At 51.9% G+C, this 21717-nt stretch overlaps 9 protein-coding genes across 9 annotated transcripts; 3 read left to right on the forward strand and 6 right to left on the reverse strand.

Annotated features, from left to right (window-relative positions):
• Window positions 1-1267: 1267 nt before the first annotated feature.
• N7458_001260 (glycosyl hydrolase family 79 C-terminal domain-containing protein) lies at window positions 1268-3000 on the reverse strand (the record flags this gene model as incomplete). Its single annotated transcript, XM_056904643.1, has 4 exons — window positions 1268-2072; window positions 2125-2637; window positions 2689-2788; window positions 2841-3000. 4 exons carry the CDS (start codon window positions 2998-3000, stop codon window positions 1268-1270), a joined length of 1578 nt encoding a protein of 525 aa, XP_056768750.1.
• A 791-nt stretch (window positions 3001-3791) lies between these two features.
• Window positions 3792-7819, reverse strand: N7458_001261 (cohesin subunit SMC1; the record flags this gene model as incomplete). Its single annotated transcript, XM_056904644.1, has 5 exons — window positions 3792-3809; window positions 3881-4555; window positions 4612-7573; window positions 7636-7729; window positions 7789-7819. The coding sequence occupies 5 exons, from the start codon at window positions 7817-7819 to the stop codon at window positions 3792-3794; spliced, it is 3780 nt and encodes a 1259-aa protein (XP_056768751.1).
• A 618-nt stretch (window positions 7820-8437) lies between these two features.
• N7458_001262 (uncharacterized protein) lies at window positions 8438-9331 on the reverse strand (the record flags this gene model as incomplete). The annotated part of the gene is made up of 1 exon (XM_056904645.1): window positions 8438-9331. One exon carries the CDS (start codon window positions 9329-9331, stop codon window positions 8438-8440), a length of 894 nt encoding a protein of 297 aa, XP_056768752.1.
• Window positions 9332-9818: 487 nt separating this feature from the next.
• On the forward strand, window positions 9819-10833 carry pdx1 (uncharacterized protein; the record flags this gene model as incomplete). The annotated part of the gene is made up of 2 exons (XM_056904646.1): window positions 9819-9897; window positions 10034-10833. 2 exons carry the CDS (start codon window positions 9819-9821, stop codon window positions 10831-10833), a joined length of 879 nt encoding a protein of 292 aa, XP_056768753.1.
• Window positions 10834-11234: 401 nt separating this feature from the next.
• Window positions 11235-12410, reverse strand: N7458_001264 (uncharacterized protein; the record flags this gene model as incomplete). Its single annotated transcript, XM_056904647.1, has 1 exon — window positions 11235-12410. One exon carries the CDS (start codon window positions 12408-12410, stop codon window positions 11235-11237), a length of 1176 nt encoding a protein of 391 aa, XP_056768754.1.
• Window positions 12411-13611: 1201 nt separating this feature from the next.
• Window positions 13612-15550, reverse strand: N7458_001265 (WD40 repeat domain-containing protein; the record flags this gene model as incomplete). Its single annotated transcript, XM_056904648.1, has 4 exons — window positions 13612-14654; window positions 14717-14944; window positions 15021-15148; window positions 15234-15550. The coding sequence occupies 4 exons, from the start codon at window positions 15548-15550 to the stop codon at window positions 13612-13614; spliced, it is 1716 nt and encodes a 571-aa protein (XP_056768755.1).
• Window positions 15551-16940: 1390 nt separating this feature from the next.
• N7458_001266 (M18 family aminopeptidase) lies at window positions 16941-18720 on the forward strand (the record flags this gene model as incomplete). The annotated part of the gene is made up of 6 exons (XM_056904649.1): window positions 16941-16998; window positions 17064-17125; window positions 17194-17295; window positions 17354-17489; window positions 17540-17632; window positions 17687-18720. The coding sequence occupies 6 exons, from the start codon at window positions 16941-16943 to the stop codon at window positions 18718-18720; spliced, it is 1485 nt and encodes a 494-aa protein (XP_056768756.1).
• Window positions 18721-18994: 274 nt separating this feature from the next.
• Window positions 18995-20196, forward strand: N7458_001267 (DSC4 family protein; the record flags this gene model as incomplete). The annotated part of the gene is made up of 2 exons (XM_056904650.1): window positions 18995-19230; window positions 19371-20196. 2 exons carry the CDS (start codon window positions 18995-18997, stop codon window positions 20194-20196), a joined length of 1062 nt encoding a protein of 353 aa, XP_056768757.1.
• A 285-nt stretch (window positions 20197-20481) lies between these two features.
• Window positions 20482-21543, reverse strand: N7458_001268 (ATP-dependent Clp protease proteolytic subunit; the record flags this gene model as incomplete). The annotated part of the gene is made up of 5 exons (XM_056904651.1): window positions 20482-20939; window positions 20987-21128; window positions 21186-21211; window positions 21286-21304; window positions 21376-21543. 5 exons carry the CDS (start codon window positions 21541-21543, stop codon window positions 20482-20484), a joined length of 813 nt encoding a protein of 270 aa, XP_056768758.1.
• Between the last annotated feature and the right edge of the window lie 174 nt (window positions 21544-21717).

Consider the following 21717-nt stretch of genomic DNA (forward strand, 5'->3'; position numbering starts at 1 on the left):
CTAGCAACTAGCAGGATAGCATTTCCATCTTCCCACCGTCCGCACCATAGCCTTATCTTGGCAGAAAGTCAAAGATTGCGATCTGACAGAGATACTCTTACAGTAGTCCGCTTTTTAAAACGACCAAATTTCCTGGTTATAGTTACTCATGGCTGTCTTTCCAAGCACTGCTGACCTGAAGAGTATCGACCAGAACTCTCCAGTGGAGGTGGCGTCGAGGGTGCCAGGGCCTGCACCCCTTGCGTGGCAGCGGGGTAGGCGACACATACACTCAAGTGGCTCCGTCTGTGCAACACTGTATCCGAAGTCCGATGAACCCTATCCGAAAAATCTAGGCGGGTCTGAACGCTATTACTGGTGCCTTGAGAGCTCTGCGCATCCATGTTAGCTTCCGCAGTTCGCCAGTGCTACAAATCCCGTCCGTATGGTAGGGGTAGTATGTACTCTAGACGGTATAGGGCGCCAGGGTTCCATCGGTGCTGCAGCCTCAATTTCCATTGTAGGAAGATTGCAGGGCGACGAATCCTACGACCAGAGACCTGGAAATGCGGTCCTTGGCGTGCATTCAAATCGGATCGGCATCCCCACGGCTGTAGGCGGCTTATGTAGATGGCTTGACGAAGCAATCAGTCCCATCCTCAGCCGCAATAATACTGAACAGCATCGATACTTGCGTTGATGTTGCTTGTAAGTTTGAGGCAAAATATCGAATTCATGCTCATTGAGGCAATATCTCGATTCAACATTAGCACCATCATCGAGCGCATACCAGTGATGCTGCTATGTCGAGGCTCTGCAAAATGCAGCGAGGAGGCGAGGGCGCTTTGGTCGGGATTTGAAATTGATGGCGGAGCGGAGTGGAAGTGGGCGTCGATTTGTTGCGGATTCCACTTAATTCAATACTCCACGGATAAACAGGCTTTTACGGGGTGTTCCATCGCCAAGACTCGTGTTCAAATCAACATAGGCTCGTCGATCAAGATGGATTCCGAAAGAGGTAGGTTTCCTCTTTTGTTATGGCCGATTACCATCTCTACAGCTTCTCCGAAATCTGCGTGCTAATCTAGTATAGTCTCTGGTCCAAGATTCACACGCATCCTAGTATATTGAAAACGACTAGCTACCTTCCCGCTAAGCTTTGTACAAAGAGGATCCTCCTGATCCAGCACCCACACTCCCCTCCAAACAAAGAGACGTCTTGCTCTGCCCAACATCCATCCGCAAGCCACATACTTCGCTCCTTATCTATAGGTTAATAAACTTCATCCTAAAGGTTCAAGATAGCAGCACTCGAGTACGGCAACTCCAGTTCCACCAAGCCCTTGGAATTCACATGCACAGTCTGACCAATCGTGACATTCGACAACCGAACAGGGTTGCCACCCTTCAATTCATAGTTATATGACCAGCCGTCCCAGGTAATACCCGTGATAGCATCGGTTCCATTTGCCAGCAGCCGCTGCACAGATAGGGACTTGCTCGGGGTCTCGGACAGATGGAACTGGTAAGTGGCGGATGGTCGGGAGGCCGAGGCTGCGTCTGTACCCGTGTAATTGTACTCCTGCATATTGATCACCGCGATGCGGGCCAGCCTTCCATTGACATACGTTGCATAGGCAGCGTCTGTTTCTTGAGTCATGGGTAGGTTGACCACTTGAACGTTGGAGTTGTGCTCGCCTTTACCGCCGTTCAGCATAGCGGCCACCATGGCATTTCCGTAGTATGGTGCCTTTGTACCCATTGATGTCTTGTTGGTTTCAATAGGTTGCCACGATGCGTAGCGATAGTCCGTTCCCTGATGCATGTGGGTGCGACGAATATTTTGAGAGGCACAGTAGAGATTGAAGTCGACACCCCAAAGAGCGGCACCAAATGAGTTGGACAGACCCGGCTTGCCCTGGTGATAGAGGGAGTTCATTTCACCTAGGATATAAGGAACTCCTTTAGCTAAATTGTTTTCCTCTAAATTGTTTATCACGGCGACGTGATTTGCAACACTTTTGATGACTGCGGTATGGTTCATGAGGGTATGCGCAAGCGTAACTCCAGGAGAGTCTGCACCGCCCATGTAGCTAGTGATTGTTGGAGTCAGCAATAGATATAGCACCTCGGATTATAACTTACTTGTGCATGGAGTTCATCCCAACATCATTATCAGAATTCAGGCCATCCTGCCAAGTCTTGACGGGGTTTAAACGATTCGAAGGACCTGCAAAGGATGGGGCAAGATACTTGTAGTACTCTCCATGGGCCATGTCAGGGCAGGCCTTGGACAATTGGCGCTGAACTATGCGTGTCTTCGATAACCATTCATCAACATAGTCCTGCTCTGTCCAATTTGCCGGACGAACTTGGCCAGTAAACAAATCGGGCTCGTTGCCCATCTCCCAGTGGGCAAAGTTGCCATTACTAAGGGCTTTGCATGCCAGTGGAACAGTTGATATCAGGGTATTCATGGCCGCAGTCGTCTTCTTTCCGAGATTGAATCCATGACTGAACTTTGCACCTGGCCAAGTATTGTAGGCCTCAAAATAGGACGGGCCGATAGAGATGATGTATGGATAGTCAGAAGACACGGAGGGAACCACGGTGCCATTGATCTGGGTCTTGAGATTTGGATCATATAAAGCGAAGTCCCTGGTCCAAAGTTAGCTCAATCACATTCATATGATATTAATTTGATCTTACTGGGTATTGCCCCCGACTCGGATATATGGCTTCACACCTTGTAGGTCAGCCAGGTTGTCCAGCAGCTGATTGGAAAATCGATTCGGCTTGGATTTGTTTCCTATGAAATGTCAATTCCAACACTTTAAGCTCTATTTGTTCTCAGAATATACCTGCAAAGTCTGGGAAAGAAGAAAACTCAATCGAAAATGAGACAAATGGAGCCAGAATTCCTGAAGCTGCGTCCTTAGGCACAGTCTTACTCACACTGACCGCAGAGCTAGACGGCGCAGCCGTTACCACGGCAGCTGTGAAAAGTAGCGAAATAAACATGGCATCGACGTTGGATACAGACACCAGAAAGAGCCAGTGATGGAAAAAGTTTTGAGTGAGATTGCTCGGTGAATACCAAGCGCTGCTATTCGCGATTCAAGGGTATTCGCAGGTGGGACAGATTTATACTTACGTTCCACCACCATTGCCGACGCCACATGAGTAGGTTAATGAGGTTGAACTTTTTCAAGCCTTCAAAAGCCGCCATCGCCGACACCAATGCTAAATAGGAGCGAGACATGCCGTCTGTCAAGCTGGTCATTGGCGCAAAATTCAGCAAAATTGGACTTTTAGTGCCGGGGTCGTCGGCATTGTGATGCGGGGGTTACATCTGGGGTTGTGGAGAAGCGATCATTGCAGTTTTCGACAGGCATCGGCTATTGACATCAGATGCCTTTGTTTGCTTGCGGCTAAAAGGGGACTTCTTGGATCTACATCCCACTGTAGCATTACTCGTACATGCAGCACCAAAAGTGTATATGTGGAGAGACTAGGAAGACAAGACACCTAACCCGTCTGCGGATTTAGCTTAAATCCGCATCAAATTGCCAATGGCGAAGTATGTGAATAATGTATACTTCTCGATTGCAATAAGAATCCTGGTATCAATCAACGATATTGGATAGATACGACATTGGCTCGGCAATTGCAGCTGTCCCCTGTCACCGTTGCTTCGCCTAATAGAAAACAAGAAGGAAACTCAAACAAGTCGACGAGACGAGAAATAATCTACACTAGCGAAGAAAAGAAAGAATGTGTCATGAAATCCATTTCGATCCTCCCCTGAAGGCTTAAGTATATTTGCGGAGCTATAAGAGGAGATGTTAGTCAGTCCGAGAGCCCAATGATAAGCGAGGCATGTACAAAGGGAAATACTCACATCGAGGGTCAAAGACTTGCTGCTGTTCTCCACCTGGTCTCGGTAGATACCAACGAGAGCTTCACTGTTCTGGAACAGTCCCGTCTTCAAACTGATGACGATGAACTGCATCCCAGGGGCAGCATGGTCGTGAATGTAGTTGGCAATACGGGCCACGTTGGTGTTGTCGAGCGCAGCATCAACTTCGTCAAGCACGAAGAATGGCGATGGTTGGTAGGAGTGAATGGCAAACAGTAGGGCAAGGGCTGCCATTGTCTTCTCTCCACCTGACAAGTGCTCCATGTCTCGGAAACGCTTGAGTGGGGGCATGGCGTGATACTTGATACCATCGAGATAGGGCTCGTCTGAATCCTCGATATCCAAATATGCTTGTCCACCCAGAGGGTAGTTGGTACTTCGGGTCAGCTCGCGATAGATGGGGCCAATCTGCTCTGAAATATGCGTGAAGGCCTTGTTGAAGAGGTCGGATCGCTTCTTCATAACTGCCTCGAAATCGTCCTTGGCCTTTCGAGCATACTTGCGAGCATCCTCAAAGTCTTTCTCCGTGCTGCGCAGTTTGTTCTCGACACTTTCCAGGCGTTCCATTGCGCGTGTGTTCGGGGCCATCTTGTCCAGTTCGCTGTTGAGAGAGCGAACCTTCTCAAGCAGTTCCTCTTCAAGCTTTTCGTCGGTTCCCTGGATGAGAACATTAGTATGAAAAAGATCACCCTCGTTCCAAATCAGCGGCATACCTCTTTGAGGGATTCACCAAGGGAATCAAAATCGACTTCAATTCCGTAGTCCTGCACAACCGGAGTCTCATCCATGTCATCGGCCTCGTCTACATCCATAGCATCCGGGTCGGCGGCCTGCACCAAATCATCAATGGGAAGCTTATCGAGGCTATTCGACGAGTCGGTAAGTGGAATATCAATGTCCTCAAGCTTGCATCGTCGTAGGAGGGCATAGCGACTGGACGAATTCCGCTGGATTTCGGCTTCAAGGGCGTTGATGTTCTTGAGAGCTCCCTCAACGTGCTTGCTGCGCTTCTGAAGTTCCCTCCGCTGCTCGGCCAGATTCTCTGCCGACTGCGCATAGATTTCCTTTTGCTGTTCGAGATTCTCGCGTAACAATTCAAGCTCAGCATTTGCCTCATCCAGACTATTGCGAATCTGCTCTTGCTCGCCCTTGAGCTCTTCAATCAAGCTCATGTCACGCTCGTACTGAGCCTTGAGGCCACTAATCCGGTCGTCGGTAGCTTGGATTCGCTGCTTTTCAAAACTCAGCTGGTTCTCAATGCGGCTCTTTTGCGTTGTGAACTCAAGCTTCTTCTGCGAGGCCTCCTCCTGCAGGGAGCCCTGCTGGGCTTCGTATTCACGAATATGCTCATATCCCAAACGCTTGCAGAACTTGCGATAAATCTCGTCTTGGACCGTGCTAACGGAAGCTTGTGTGTTCTCGATAGTTTCGTCCAACTCATCGAGGTTTTCCTTCCGCTCGGTATACTTAGGTCGCAAGTCTTCGTGCTGCTGTTTCACAAAGTCGAGCTCGCTGCGCTTGCTCTTGATGTTCCTCTCTAGAGCCTTCAACTCCTCCTTGGCATAGTTCAGCCGCTGTTCGAGGCCAACCAGCTCACCCTGAAGAGTCTCTTCCTCGGAGCCTCGTCGGTGGCTCTTGGGAAGGTTCGCAAGGTCTGCGATCAGCTTGTCCTTAAGCTTGTGGAGATTCTCCACTTCAGAATCCTCCCAGCGTTTGGAGGAATTCTGCTGAGGGCCTCGTCCACCAGTCATCAGACCGCCCTTGTGAATCACAGTGCCATCCAAGGTGACTGCCTTGGCATCGACATTCCGCTCGTAGCACAGGTATTTGGCAGTTGCGAGGTCATCACAAACGATGGAGTTACCGCAAGCATAGCTGATAGCTCGTGCAACAGAATCATCATAATCGATGGTCTCAATGGCAGGACGCATGCTCCGGTGCATACCCTTCAGGTTCGAGTTGAAAGCCTTGACCTGGATCGTCTCCAGGGGAATGAAAGTGGCTTGGCCAGCCCGCTGGTCACGCAAATGCTGAATGCACTCCTTAGCGGTTTTCTCGTTGTCCACGACAATGGCGTCAAAGTGACGGCCTAGAACAGTGCTGACTGCATCGGCATATTTCCTCTGCTTCGGCCTGCAGAGGTCACTGACACGTCCTTTGACACCGGGGAAGATGCGCTTCAAAGTCGAGACCAGCTCCTTGGCCCGAATTTCCCGTTCATTCTGCTTTTTGCCATCGTCGGCTTCTAGAAGCTTCTTCAGAACAACCTGGAGCTTCTCTTCGAGCTCCGTCCGCATCTGAGAGATCTTCAGACGCTCCGATGTCAAAGCGTTCAGATCTTTCTTCTTGCGGTCGATTTCCTTCGAGGTGTTTTTGATGGTATCAGTAAGAGTCGATTTGCGTTCATTCATGCTGGAAGCCTCTGATTCAAGGTTCTTCAGTTGCCATTCAGTGCTTTCGAATTTGCCTTTCAAACTGTTCACAGCCTCCGCCTCGGTCTTCCGTTGGCGGCGAAGATTATCTAGATTGAGTTGATCTGCAGAGGAGCGCTTGCTGACCTCTTCCCTCAACTTGTGGTATTCCAGCTGATCCGCTTCACTCATCTGGATTCCCTGTTTGCTCATGGTCTTTTGCCACTCGGCTTCCCATTGAGCCTGGGCTTTCTCAACGAGTTTGAGGTCTTTCTCGAGCTGCTTGCCATTGTTCGCCTGTGCCGTCCGCTCTTTGCCAATCTCAGCGATCTTTGAGGAGTAACGCTCTACTTTCTTTTGCGTAATATCGATCTTCTCGTCAATCGGTACCAGGGAGTTGTTGAGGTCTTCGATATCCTTCTCTTTTTTAACGATGTTCTTCTCGGCCTTTCCAACGTCCCTACCGACACGGGCATGGTCCTTCTTGGCTTCCTCGACGTTGTGTTCGTACTTTTCCACGCCACGGCGGAATTCCTTTAGCTCATCCTGGTACTTCTGGATATCGGCACTGGACGCATCGATGAGACGCTGAAAGTGGAACAGCTTCCACAGGATGTGTGTGATAATGGCCTGGTCGCGCTCCTCGGCTTTCTTCGCGTAGTTCTCTGCTTCTCTCTTCTGCTCCTGGTACTGCTTAACTTCGGAGTTGATGCCTCGTCGACGGTTGAGCTGGACAGTCTGCTGTTCTGCGGCTTCTTCCGCCTCTGCCTTCAATTTCTCGTATTCAGCCTTGTACTCCAAGCTGCCGGAGATCTGCTCGATCAAACGAGTGAGGTCCCTCGGGGACTGTGAGGCAATAGCCTCGACGTCACCCTGGAATACCAGGAAGTTGCGCGCTCGGATCAAGATGTTCTCCTCTTCCAGCGCTTCGTTGTACTGCTGAGCTGTCACGATTCGGTTGTTGATGCGGTACTCGCTGACACCTTGGCTGGTGATCGATCGGCGCCATTGCTGCTCCTCGCCAGCGTCGTCTTCATAGACGGCCATGACCCAGGCAGTCTTAGGGTCGTTCGCGCTGCCTGTATCCTGCGATTCGTCCATAACATCCGCATCCTCCTCCTGTTCGCCGTCCTCTCCATTTGTAGGGGGTTCTCCATCGACTTTCGACGTGCGTAGGACCCGGCCACGGTAAACGAGATCGCGTAAATTGGTCGAGCGCAGATGAGACGACTTGATTCCTAGAACGAACGAGATGGCATCCATCCTGGCGCAGGTTAGTAACAATGCGCCTACCTCCCAACGCGGAGGGGTTATCTGATCACATACGAATTCGACTTTCCAGACCCGTTGGGCCCAATGATGGATGTGAAGTACGCATCTCCAAACAGCAGGGTATGGTGGCCCTTGTAGGACTTGAAATCTGGAGGAGCAAAAGTCAGCTGGTGTACGCAACGCAGATGTTCGCGATAAGGTGCATACTGAAAAGCTCCAGCCGGATAAGTTTCCCCATCTTGAGACGAGTCAGCTTCCTGGGGAAGCAACGCACTCTCAAAAACCAGGTGTATCAACTGTGAGTGGTGTCGAGCTCTGTGATTGACAGGCCTGGGCTGGCGGATGGTGGGAGGGGCGCGATTCTGGGGATCGCGTCCCCGACGCGCCAGGGCAATCACGTGGTCCATACACCCAGCTCTATAGAGATGGGGCCAGTCTTCCAACCAGCAATCAAGCCCTCAAATGAAGCTAGAGGCTGTTTCCGCTCTTGAGTAGTGGGCTACCACTTGGCTCTTTCATTCTGATTTGATTTACTGAGAGTCGTCGCAAATGATCAACTACGATGCCCCGAGGGCATGAGATGAGACCATTGGGAGAAAGATGCAATTACAAGACGGACATTTTCTTTCTTGCCGTCTTCTCAATAGTTGGAGAACTTATAAGTTTGGTGCCTTTGGCTTCCTTTAAGCATATTGAAAGTTGCTCTCCAGTCGAAAGAGTCGCTTTGCGATGAATAATACAGTACAGTGTTAGAATGGTATAGATACAACGGTGGATGGACATGAGGGATAGATATCCCAGCACGAAGAAAACCACCGTACAAGGCCAATGGTAGAATTCAAGCACTGGAGCGACTTCAAATGCCCTTAGATCCCATCCTCACCGGGTTACCCAGGAGAAGGAAATCCCGATCGACCGAGCCATTTGAGTCCATGCGGAAGGTACCCTTATGGCCATCAATCTTGATGAGAATAAAGTCCTCACTGGTGAAAATCTGCCGCACAGACAAAAATATCCTCCAGACTCCGTGGCTCAATCTCGCAACCGGGGCTTTGAAGAAACTCGGTTTCGGTTCTTTTGAACCACCAAGGAGCTTCCTGCTATCATTCTCGAAGCGCGCCACAGACTCTGCTGATACGACGAGCTTCTTGGAGATATGAACCTGAGACGGTGCAACCTCAAACTCATACTTCTTGAATGGCAACATGCCCCGGACCTGGAAGCGGATACGGGGTTGACCTTGAGAACGAACCGCCTTGATGCTTCGGATCATGTTGCCTGTCCGAACAAGAAAGATAGTACCCATGACACTCATCGATACACATATACCACCGAAGAGCGCTTGTTGCCACATAGGCAGGACGGTGACGGGGTCTCGGAAGACGGCGTTGGAGTTGTAGACCGCATAGGCGAAGCAGAATGCCGACAGGCCGTATGCACTGAAGTAATAACTGCGCTGTGAGTGCGCCTGGAATAGTGTCACATCTCCCTCGTGAGCTACTCTGCTGAATAGCCTTCCAAGTCCTCCTGCCTTTGGTTGTAAATTCTTAGGCAAGTCGGCGTATCGGGGGGTTGATGGCGCGGGCCGTATTTGGGGCTTAGGAACAGGTGGAGATCGAGCCCTTGAGGCGAAGGAGCGCCATGATGTGGAGGAGATGTATGTCTGAAAGCCAGGTCGTACTGTATTACCAGCACAAGCACCAGGGCAGCGATGCCAGATTAATCGGAGTGTAGATGGTCTCACGGACATGTTTCTTGCGCGAGCTCTCTAGACTTTCAAGGTCAGCAAGGCGATCTGCAGAGTGACGGCATATTGCAACGTCTGATCAAATTAAACCGATTCAATCAAAGCGATCAAAGACCACCAATGGCTCAACAGAGAGGGAGAACTTACCAAATCTCCGGCCCCTCGACGGTTGTTCTCCTCGGAAAGCGCCGCCAGGTCGAAAACAGCCGTTGCGGCAGAAAAATGTTCCCGTCCCGGCCGCCGGTGAAAGCTCCCAACGCCCTCAACGCCAACCAGCATTCCCTCTTCAGTTCGCTCAATTCACGCGCATCTCGATCATTTATACATCCGGAATCAGCGCGGCTCGACGCGGTGGTGGACTCTTCGTCACTCGTGTTCGTCTCTGCCGACAATTAGCTCCCTCGGAGAGTTGCGGACAATCGCTTGAATATCTCCGCCAGCCCAACATCTACATCACCTCCTCCGGCGGAGCCACATACATTCATACAAAATGGCAGCAAGACTTCCTGTGAGCCAGATACCGGCGATGTTCGCCCGCCGGCAGCCTCAGGTGCTCCGTGCCTCCCGACGTGAGTTTTTCCGGTGACATTCAACGAAATGGAGCTTGTTGGAAGCAAAAGCCGCATTATCGGAGCATATGCCTCGAGAACCATGAGCCTTGATTAACTCCATATGAACACAATGCTAACTCATAATGTTTACAAGGCCTCCAATCCTCCTCCGCTCCTCAAACTCAGAACCCCGCCTACCCCCTCTACCCCTCCGTCATCCAGCTCCTGCACGAGAAGAACGTCCCCGAGTCGGAAATTTCCAAGATCCCCGCCTCCGGCCCCAAGGGCCGTCTCCTGAAGGGTGACGTGCTTGCCTATCTTGGCCAGATTGCTGCTGAATATCCAGCAACCCAGGCCGCGACTCTGGCTAAGCTCACCCACCTGGACCTGAGCAACATTAAGATCGCGGCACCGGCCCCGAAACCCGCCGCGCCGGCCGCGGAGGAGAAGAAGGAGGTTGTCGCCCAGCCACCGCCCATGTCCTCGATTGCTATTTCTATCTCACTGTCGGCCGTGCTGTCCGCACAGAAGAAGATCCAGGAGAGCTTGGGCGTGACGGTTCCTCTGTCCCGCTTCCTGGCCATTGCCACGGACCTTGCGAACGACGACCTGCCTCGCGCCAAGAGCGAGAAGCCCTCCTCAGATGAGCTTTTCGACGAGCTTCTCGGTGCTGCGCCTGTGAACACATCGCGCGGCGACTACATTCCCGAGTTGAACGCTTTCGAGGCCTCCGAGGCCCGCCAGCCCGAGCCCGTCGTCGAGGATATCATTGACTTCCTGAGTGCCAAGCCCGGCAAGAAGACTGCTGCTCCCTCAGTCTCTGCTGTGGAGGGCGGTGCTGCTCAGAACGTCTTCAGCCTGACTGTCCCCGTGGGCGAGGAGCTGCGTGCCAAGACCTTCCTTGAGCGGATCAAGACTCTCCTACAGGTCGAGCCCGCCAGGCTGGTGCTTTAAAATTCTCGATTTTTGTTATAAATCTCCCCAATGTCCTGGAGCTTTCTCCTTTTTCGTTCAATTTTCCTTTGTCCACTCATGTCATCTCCAAACTGCGTTGGGAGGGTTCAAAGCTTCTGTATTTAGTGTAGCATAGATAATCTGATACCGCCTTGATCGGCTTGATAAGTATTACATTCTCACCTGATTAAAAGACTGAGTATCATTTGACTTGTACAGCGGGTCCTCAGGCTGTAAGCTACCTAGATGTCTGATGAACCATGCATGTATGCATGTACCATCCATGGATGTTGTGCCTGGACCTGCAAACATATAACTCCAACTTCAGAGAAGGGAACTGTACAATACGACTTCCAGAGTTCTAAATGGTCTTTGCAACACCTTTATCCAAACCCCGAAACTCACAGACCATCCCCAATCGGCTGTATAAGCGAATAACTCGCCCCTTCACCAACCTCCTGCACCCCCGTCGAGAGCAGCAAAGGCCTCATCTCCCCATCCTCACTAAAAAACAGACTCGGCCTCTCCCTCCTAAAATACTCCACAATGCTTCCATCCTCAAACTCCACACTAGTAGTAAACGCAACACTATTGTTATTAAACGTCCACGGCCCGGCCCAAGATCTCGCATACGCATGCCGACCTACATTCGGCCCATCGCCGAAACCTGCATCGGGTAGAAGGGAGTGTACCAGCATGTGGAAATTACCCCGTCTATCCTCCCAGATGAAGGGGTCTTCGCTTGGTTCGGGGAATATTGGGGCTGAGGGGTGGATTGGAGTGTAGGGGGAGGTGTAGTCGGGTGCTGTGGCGATGGTGATGAGTTCTGCTCCGCTGCAGTTGTATGGGCAGCCGCGGTATGCGAGGATCGTTGGTGCGCCCCGGGCTGAAGCTGGGTTTCTGGGAGTATAGCGGAGATGTAACGGTGCAGGATTGGTAATGTCTGCGTCCCAGGCATTATTGTCTGTGCCGGGGAAGACCTGGCCATGGTATGTCCAATTGTATAGATCTGGCGAGGACCAGACGCTGATGCCGCTCTCGCCGTTGATGGCATTCCCAGGACCGCAGGTGAAATCGACATTCTGGCAGGTGGACGGGACTTGCTGTGGACACCCTATGTTATACATCAAGTACCTCTGGTCTTTCTCGCTCCAGATGACGGATGGGTTATGTGCGAAAGACGGTGCGATTTCCTGCTTGAAGGTGTACGGCCCCAAGGGTCCGGTTGTAGATTCAGCCCTGATAATGCGACTGTAGGGCGACCAGTAATCGAGACCGCACCCGTGGGTGAACTCGGAAACGATCAAGTGGTAGAGGTCTTTGATTTGGGGATCGCGGAGGATTCCGTTGCACCATGATGATGTCCCCTGCCCCGTGAGATTGTAGCCATTTGCCCGTGGCCCTGGACGGAGGTCTAGTCGTCCGCAGTCGTTACCGGTCCAGCCTGGATCACAGATGCAGGTATTGTTGTTACACACGCCGTTCAAACCGCAATCTTCGTCGTTAGTGCATGCCAGAGCTTGCGGGAGCAACCCGAGGGCTGAAGCCAAAAGCGTTAGTTGGACGAAATGCTTCATATTGCGCACTGTCATCGGGGAATTGGCGAGGCAGTCGTTGCGATCTATATATGAGAGATCGGATTTGAATATTGTGAGCTCAGTACCTGTCATTAGATGCAACTCATCTGTTGACTCCTCATTCAATCGTCCACTCACCCCGCGCTCGGACGGCTTCCGATTCACCTTGCTCGAGCTTGAGCATGTATATTCTCAGCAATTACGGGATGCAAAGCACTAGAAACCCCGCGGCTAATTTCATTTCGTGGAGACACAGGCGAAGATCGTCATTTTCCCGCTAATCTGCCGATCTCAAGCATGGCCGAAAGGGCGAGGTTGCAGTATTCCGTAACATCCCATGAGGGGAAGCCTCTACAGCCCCGAAGATATGGTGGATCCCGGGGTATTGTGTAGTCGATCTACATGTCCCAGAAAGCCAATCTATTGACGTGGCTACATAGCAGCATGAGGAAACGGGAAACGTCATCTCAAACTTCGCTCTGCATTCTCATTCTAATCATGACACGAAAACCCTCCCGCGCCAAATAGATGACTATGCAATTGCAAATATTGGCAGAAAAAATCAGAAAAAATCCAGCATTATCACATTGTCGAAGGGAAAGCAAAGGGGAGAGGAAAGAACAGGATTGATGTGAAAACAAAGCAGAGTCATATCATCGTCATGAAAATGGGGCAATTTGCAATCGAAAGAAGCCGTCCGCATGATAACCTAACGCCATGACTGTAGCCGGTGCCTCCAGGCACTTGATCGAAATACCATGAGCGCCACCGCTAGACCCCCGCCTAATGAAGAAGAGCCTCCTGTACAGAGACTGAAACCGGGCCAGGGAGAAAACAAAAACAAGGGGGAAGAAACACAAACAGGTCGAATCGAAGGGGGAAGTCAGAAGAGAGAAAACCTGAAAAAGCAAAATCCTCCTCAGACGAAAGGGCCAATTTGAGCCCAAACGCCTTCTGAAGAAAGGTAAGACCCGATGTTTCGGGTCGAAAGATGTGATAGATGGGTGAATGGCTGGATGATGAGGATGCCCATAGAAATGCATAAAGATCTTCGCCGAGATTTCTTGATATCATGATCATGCAAAAGATTGCCCCCACCCTAAGTAGCCAAGACCCAAGACCGAAACTCCATGTCGAATGCAGTGATGATTATTTTGAGAAAGAAAGGCCCTGAGGGACGGACCGAGGTTTGCCGACTCGATTAACGGATGGTGCCCCATTCCGACAACTTGCTACCCTCTCGACGCGAGTCTCGGTTAGCCCGCTTGTCATAGATTTTCCAGAAACGAAGGGTTTCGTCGCCGGCACCAGTCACAACGGTCTGGCCGTCGGGGCTCATGGCGAGGTACAGAACACGGAATGTGTGACCAGTCAAGGAAACAACCTGCTCCATGCGCGGGTACTTCCAGATGACGATCTGATTCTGGCTGTAGCCATGGGTGCTAATGATCTCATCGGAATTCTTGGACCAGGAAAGGTTGCAGACCTGGCTGCCAGTGTCTACCTCCTTGATCAGTGAGCCGGTGGAGGTATTCCAAAATTTGATCGTGCGGTCCGCAGTACCACCACCCGAAGCGAGCAGATGGTGTTGGTGAGGGGACCATGCAATAGCCTTGACGGCGGCACAGTGGTCAGAGAAGCGATAGAGAGGAGCTTCGTTCAGCTTGTCCCACACAATGAGTTTGTTATCGTTACCGCCCGAGGCCAGTTGACCGTCTTCAGTATTCCATTTCAACCCACAAACTTCTTGCTTGTGGCCAGATAGCCGCCGAATGTACTGGTCAGGAGATCGAACATCACGGTGGTAGATAAGGCGGTCTCGGGAACCGGATGTAAGAATGTGGTCGTTCCAGGCCAAAGCGCCGACACGATTGGTGTGGCCCACCATGGTCCGCAGTCGTCGACAATGTTCTGCATCCCAGATCTGTACCAGACCCTTGCCGGTACCGATTGCCAGATGAGTACCTCGCTGGATCCAGCTCACGCTGGTCACAGTATCATCCTTCAACTCACAAAGCTTAGTCACTCGGCTCGACTGAGAGTTCCACATGTAGACCGAGTTGGCCAACCCGACACCCAGCACATTGGTGCTGCCCCAATCAACCAGGTTCAGATAGAAATCGTCCTGTAGATCGGGAGCATCCAGGACCTTGAACGGAACTTTGTTGATGTATCGGGGCTGCTTTCGCGGGGTTTCCAGAATGCGCTGGCTCTCATATCGAATGGGAGAGGTGCTGTACAGCTCTGAACGGACATTCAGGTTGACTGCCTGGGCACTTCGGGGGTCTTGGAGGGAGTGGGATGACTAGATCCTGGGCGGGTCGGGCCATAGTTGAAGAGGTTTTTGTGCGGAGTTGAGGGGGTCATGCCAGTTGTTAGAAGGTTACCGATAACTGGAGGTGTGTGAGAGCGAGTCTTGTCGCTGAAGCCTAGCAACGGGTCCGATGGAAGAGAGGTGAGATCGGGTTGGGGGACGGTATTGCCGAAAAGTTCACTGCGCAGGACTCGGGAGAATGTGCGATTGGCCTCTTCAACTGTTGATTTGAACGGTCAGCTGGCTACTCCTCACGGCGTTTGCATCACACGTTTGCACTACAGGGTAGGACGAACTCTTTTGGAAATGCAATTCAGAATGCGGAGCGCGCCGCTTCGACTTGGACGGAGTCGACGGACAACCATCCTCATGCAACAGACTGTAAGTTGCTTGCAAATCCTGTCCATCACGGTTTGGAATGAATCTTGGGAGTCCAGTCAGTCATGCGCTCAACGAGACCCCACCGTCAAGTGATCCAGCATCCTCCACATTGACTTTTTGAGACTTACCGATCGCCATAGACCCGCTGTCGCTTTCGACAAGGGCTCATCCCAGGTGTCCTCTCACGCTGGCGCCCTGCCTCATCAAGACCTTTCAAGGCCTTGTCAAGCGCCGTTGCATCCACAGGCTCCGATCCTTCTTCTGCTCGTGATCGACTGCCCAGATTATCCGAATAGAAGATGGTCTTCTTTGCTGGCATGCTTGGAGGTGTCGTCGAGGCCGGAGGAGAGACCATATTGGCAGCCGCCTGTGCACGAGCAGCCCCTCTGGTCACTCGTCCACCACTACTCACTGCCGCCTCTGTGTCCTGAGAGGGATCCCCCATGTTGGCGGCAGGTCCTCAGGCCCCAGAAGCAGATTGCGCAGGATTTCGGCGACCACGAAGTTGTGCATACGATAGGAGTACGGTTTCAAAGGGATTTCGAATGAGTGATGAACTGTGGGGTGTTCCGAGAGAGGATGGGAAAGACGATGGGTGATATTTGAGGGCGGTGGGTGGCTTGTGATGAAATGAGGAGATTCAGCGAGTGATGGGCGCTTGGACACAGTGATGGCAAGCACAACCCACCACGTTGACAGGCTGTACGAGACACCCCCGTGGTTCAGCAGAACAAAGAGAATGGCATTCAAAGAGCCAGAGGGAAGGAGAATGGGCTGGAATGTCTTCAAGGGAGGGTGGTCCGCTGTCTCTCTTCAGCATCCCTCAAGTCACGCGTCGGGTGCGCTAGTCCTCTTTGGGCGATAGCGCTGGGGGAGTAGTCCAAGAAGCAACGGCAACTACGTAACGGATACCCGTCGACCAGAGCTTCAATCATCTTCCAACTGTGCTCTCAATGATCTGCCGTTGTGAATGAACTACTGCTCCACCCATTGCTCCGCTGCAATTAGACTTATTCTTGATTTGCCCGTTCGATTTGAGTTCGGTCGGGGTCCATTCATTGTATGGGGGTGGGCACGGGAATCGTGGATGGTTCTTTGTTATGATGGGCGCCACCTCTCCCTCTGATGCTGCTCATGCGGTCTCAGAGTTGTTTACATGTTGTGATGGTTCGACGCGTGGAAGCGTTCTATCCGGAGGACCAAGTGGTCCACTGCGAGACGGCACTTGCAGAGAACCCTCAGTGGGGGCAAACAAAGAGATCCGACGCGACTGGCCCGTCGCGCTTCCACGCGCCTCGGACGCGCAGAGTTTGGGCCATTTTGGGTCATGATGGGAGACCATAGCAACTTTAGATCCGTGCCAATCGATCCAGCTCGCATCTCCGGAGAATAGGATCACTTCTTCAGGTCCAATAGAAATTGTCAGGAACTAATCTACGAATCAGATCTAGGATCATTGCTTGCGGTCAATAGGTATGTAAATGCTGTGCATGACAATGCTTACTTGATAGCGTATATTTGGCCATTAGCTCTACATCTAATAATGAATTATTTGCTACCCATGATAGTGGTGGAGAACATCAAATTAGTATTGTACTCAGTATGAAGCGTGAATAGAACATGATCCCCGTGGCTACAAAGATTGAACTAGTCAGATTGATTGCGTTACAGTCGGCAATTCCCAGGAGTCACCGCCACCCGAAAACCCTGCCACTTTGACACCTCCACCATCGGGGTTGACTATGCTTACAGTGCCTTTTAAATCGGCCTTCTCGCTGTCTTCATTACGCCACAGTTTCTTCCATCGAGCCTACTACTCATCCTACCCCAACACCATGGCCTCTAAGCAGCCCGCCAAGGACTTCCTGTCCTTTGTCAATGCCTCCCCCACCCGTATGGTCCTTCCCGAAGCCCAAAAAAACCCACCGGGAGCCTGTAATGTGCTGACGAGAGTCTAGCCTTCCATGCCGTTCAGTCTGCCAAGGACCTTCTGGCCAAGGCTGGCTTCCAGGAGATCAAGGTATATTTTGCTAGAATCCCCACCCTTCTTTGCTGGCTGCCAAACCTAATCTAACACTTCCACTTCAGGAGAAAGATTCTTGGGCAAAAACCTGCAAGCCTGGTGGCAAGTACTTCTTGACTCGGAACACCACCACACTGGTTGCATTTGCAATTGGAAAGCAATGGCAGGCAAGTAGTGAATCTATTGTAGCCTTCTGTTATGCTCTCCTGCTAACCACCAACGCAGCCGGGTAACTCCATCTCGATGATCGGTGCCCACACCGACTCTCCTGTTCTGCGGGTGAAGCCTGTGAGCAAGAAGAGCGGGGATGGCTTCATTCAGGTCGGTGTTGAGACCTATGGTGGAGGCCTCTGGCACACTTGTATGTTCCATTGCCTTTTTCATCATTGGAGCAACTACTAATAGCATCAGGGTTTGACCGTGACCTCGGCGTTGCTGGTCGTGTGATGACCCGTGCCAATGACGGAACGATCGTGCAGAAGCTGGTCAAGGTCGACCGCCCCAGTATGTTTCTATTTGAAGATTCGAGTAGCCTGGACTTCTGCTAATGCTTGACAGTCCTTCGTATTCCTACTCTGGCCATCCACCTGGACCGTCAGGAGACCTTTTCATTCAACAAGGAGACACAATTGTTCCCCATCGCTGGCCTGATTGCTGCCGAGCTCAACCGCACTGGTGAATCCAAGCCCAGCGGCGCTGAGGGAGCGAGCGCTGGTAACGACACTGAGAAGGTGGATGACTTCTCTCCTCTCAAGGCCGTGACCGAGCGCCATCACACCCACTTCGTCGAGCTTGTTGCTACCGAGGCTGGCGTCAAGCCCGAGGACATCCTGGACTTTGAACTGATTTTGTTCGATACCCAAAAGTCCTGCCTGGGTGGCATGCTGGAGGAGTTCATCTTCTCTCCCCGTCTGGACAACCTGAACAGCTCTTACTGCGCCACCGTCAGTCTCATTGACTCCGTCGCCGACAAGACCGCTCTGGACAATGAATCCTCCATCCGCCTCATTGCCCTGTTCGATCACGAGGAGATTGGTAGCCGTACAGCCCAGGGTGCGGACTCCAATGCTCTGCCCGCCATCATCCGCCGCCTGTCGGTTCTTCCTTCCTCCTCGTCCTCGGATGTCGACCTGGCCACTGCCTATGAACAGACCCTCTCCACCTCTTTCCTGGTCTCCGCCGACATGGCTCACTCCGTCAACCCTAATTATGCTGCCAAGTACGAGCAGGACCACAAGCCCGAGATGAACAAGGGCCCCGTTATTAAGATTAACGCGAACGCTCGCTACGCCACCAACTCTCCGGGTATTGTCCTGCTCCAGGAGGTCGCACGCAAGGCGTCTGCTGAGACCGGCGAGCCCATTCCCCTGCAGCTGTTCGTTGTTCGCAATGATTCCAGCTGCGGTAGCACCATCGGCCCTATGCTGTCTGCTGCCCTGGGTGCTCGTACTCTGGATCTGGGTAACCCGCAGTTGAGCATGCACAGTATCCGTGAGACTGGCGGTACTTATGATGTCGCCTATGCGATCCGCCTGTTCACTGGGTTCTTTCAGCACTACTCGGAGCTGTCGAAGACTATCTTCGTGGACTAGATATTCTCAGTGGTAGAAATTAAGAAAGCTCAAATAGATATGAATAGTATCTTTTATACTGAGACGCTCTCGAAATTTCTTACCATAAGTAAACAGATCTGGCTCCTTCTACGCTATAGTATTACAGTACTGTAGTTGTCAGCCACTATCGGCACGTGCTCGGCCCAAGCCAAAGCCGCCCACCCCCAACTCCACAGCTTCTTATCAGACGTATCCCCCCCGAACTGCCTGGACCCTCGATTGCCGAACCTCGTCCATGCCCCCATGACCCTCTATGACCGACGTCGATGCCTTTAGGGATGCAGAGCACATCGCTGACGTCTCTGGCATTTCCTTCGACGATGTGGAGCCCGGATCACCAGCGCTGGCAAGCGGTGGCGGCATCCGCAATCAGGGTAACAGCCGTGTAAAGAAGCTCCAGTCCGCTGCAAAGGTTGCCTTTATCGATCGATTGCTTCGTGACCTTGATATTTTGATATATTGCGAATTATCGGCGCTGTATTATATGGAGTACGTTTGGCTTTTCCTGGCCTTGGAACATTAGTGGATGGGGGGTAGTTAAGCGTGGGGAGATCAACCTCCGTCTTACTCTCGGAAACACTACCTTGACCTTTAAGAGAACATTGAGCTGATCACCTTCGCTTCCATAGCTGCTCTATCACACTGTTTGCCATCCGCGCTGTCGTCCAACTAATATTCTTTACACCCAAAGCACCACCGTTCGACCCCACGCGCAATCAGCCCTTCGTCGGAGCCATCCTCGCCAGCAACCTATTCTGCATGATCTTCCATGCCTTCTTCATCCGCCCCGAAGCTGGCGAATCTACACGCGGATATCTACATGGCGGAATATTCATTGATTTCATCGGGCAGAAACCTGTCCCCGTCTTCCGCCTGCTCGCATTCGATACCCTAATCCTGCTAGTCGATATCGTCATGCTGGCATTGATCATTGAGCGGGTGAAGACGGTGGGTTCCAAGGGGCTGGCCTCTTCGGTAGCGAGTGGGAGTGCAACGACGAATGCGAATGCGAATGCGAATGCAGATACAGATACCACGCAGTCGGGGCAACAGGATCATGATTCAGAGGAACGAGGGGTACGAAGTAGTGAGGACGATGGTGATACTAATGATTCTCGGGCCGATGAGAATGCTCCTACGAATACGTCGCCGGTTCCTGAAATCGATGACGATGTACAAGATGAACGGACGACTCTGCTAGCGGACCCTGGCGAGGGTGGCACGGGACCAATCCCGCGGGGTGGCCACCCGTTGGACTCGTACGCTACTGGCCAAGCGGTCATTATGGATATGGGCTTTTTTACTACGATACGTGATCAATGGAAACACTCGACCACGCCGGTTCGACGAGGTGATGGGCGTTATGCGCCCTCACCGCAAGCTGCGACTTTCCTTCGAGAGCGCTTCGGGTTACAAGTTGGGGCTGATGGCCGCATTGTACGCATAGGTCAATGACATCTTGGTTATGTATGACACTCTTCTTCCTTACGATATGTATTCTATTTTCCACAATCTATACTCTGATGAACTGGACCACGACTGCCCGGTGCTGGCTGCTATATCTTACACCTTGATAGACACCTGTGGCAAAGCTGTAGAAAAAAGGGTTTGGATATAAAAGTAGGAGTTGTCATAATACAAATACAAATCGAGGGCCTGAAACATGAATCTTATCCTCGTACCTCAACGGATGAGAAGCATAGATCATATCTCAATAGCCCCCGAGCTCCCAATCCACCTCTAAACAACCGGCGGCTTCCCCTCCCCTTCACCCCCCTTCTCCGCACCCTTCACCCTCCTATCCAAAATCTCATCCACAATACCGAACTCCAACGCCTCACCAGCCCCCATGAAATAATCCCTCTCCATCAACTTCTCAATCTCATCCAGCGACATCTGCTTCTTACCCGTCAAATGGCGCTGATAAATCTGATTGAGTTGCGCGCGCACACGCAGGATCTCCTTCGCGTGGATCGCGATATCAGTCGCCTGGCCAAAGTACCCGCCCGAGGGCTGGTGGATCATGATCGAGCTGTGCGGGAGACAGTAGCGTTTTCCGGGTTCGCCGCCGCAGAGCAGGAGGGAGCCCATTGAGGCGGCTTGGCCGACGCAGATTGTGCTTACGGGGGAGGCGATGTAGGTCATTGTGTCGTAGATTGCGAGGCCTGGGGGAGGTGCAAGGGAGAGTTTGTTAGGGACTGTTGGAGGGAGGGTTTGGTGTGGCGGTTGGTTGTGGGGGACACACCTGCTGTTACTGAACCACCGGGGGAATTGATATATAGGTGGATTGGTTTTTGGGGGTTGTCGGCTTCGAGGAAGAGGAGTTGGGCGACGGTTGAGGCCGACATGGTCTCGTCAACTTCGCCATTGAGGCAGATGATGCGCTCCTGTTAGTGGACACGTAAGCAAAGGTTATAGAGCAGTTAGTATGAGGGTAGGTATACCTTCAGAAGGCGTGAAAAGATATCATCTAAATTGAGCAGACAGAGATGCTAGTTAGCAAGGCAGTTTTTGTTTGAGTTCGAATGCGCAACGTCAACGTACAGGTGTGCCAGCCACCTCCCTTGAAGTCTGGTCAGCATTTCGGTCAAGTTATATAATTTCGAAGCTTGAATGTAAACATTGTAAACATACCACTGTCTCCGTAACGAATGGTGTGGGTGTCCAGCCCCGCGGAGGTGTGCGGTCAAGTGAGGATATTGAGCTTGAGAAGGGCCGCGAGATCAACGCGGACTGTACACGCGAAATAGAGCAGCGAGGGACCGACCGTCCTAGTCGCTGAAGGTTAATTGTGGGCCTCATCTTCAATTATGGTTCAACGTGCACAGCACTCTCCACGAAAGTGCTCTTGCAGGAGTGGACGTTAGACGAAACACTCTCGAGGCCGTAAAGGCGGAGCGGAGATGGTGACTGATAAGCGGCATGTGTTATCGGCGCTAAGATAATGGCGCAACATTTTCAAGTCTTCCAACCACT

Source organism: Penicillium daleae, assembly GCF_028827525.1.
Source record: "Penicillium daleae strain IBT 16125 chromosome Unknown utg000002l_segment0_segment0, whole genome shotgun sequence".
Classification (NCBI taxonomy): domain Eukaryota; kingdom Fungi; phylum Ascomycota; class Eurotiomycetes; order Eurotiales; family Aspergillaceae; genus Penicillium; species Penicillium daleae.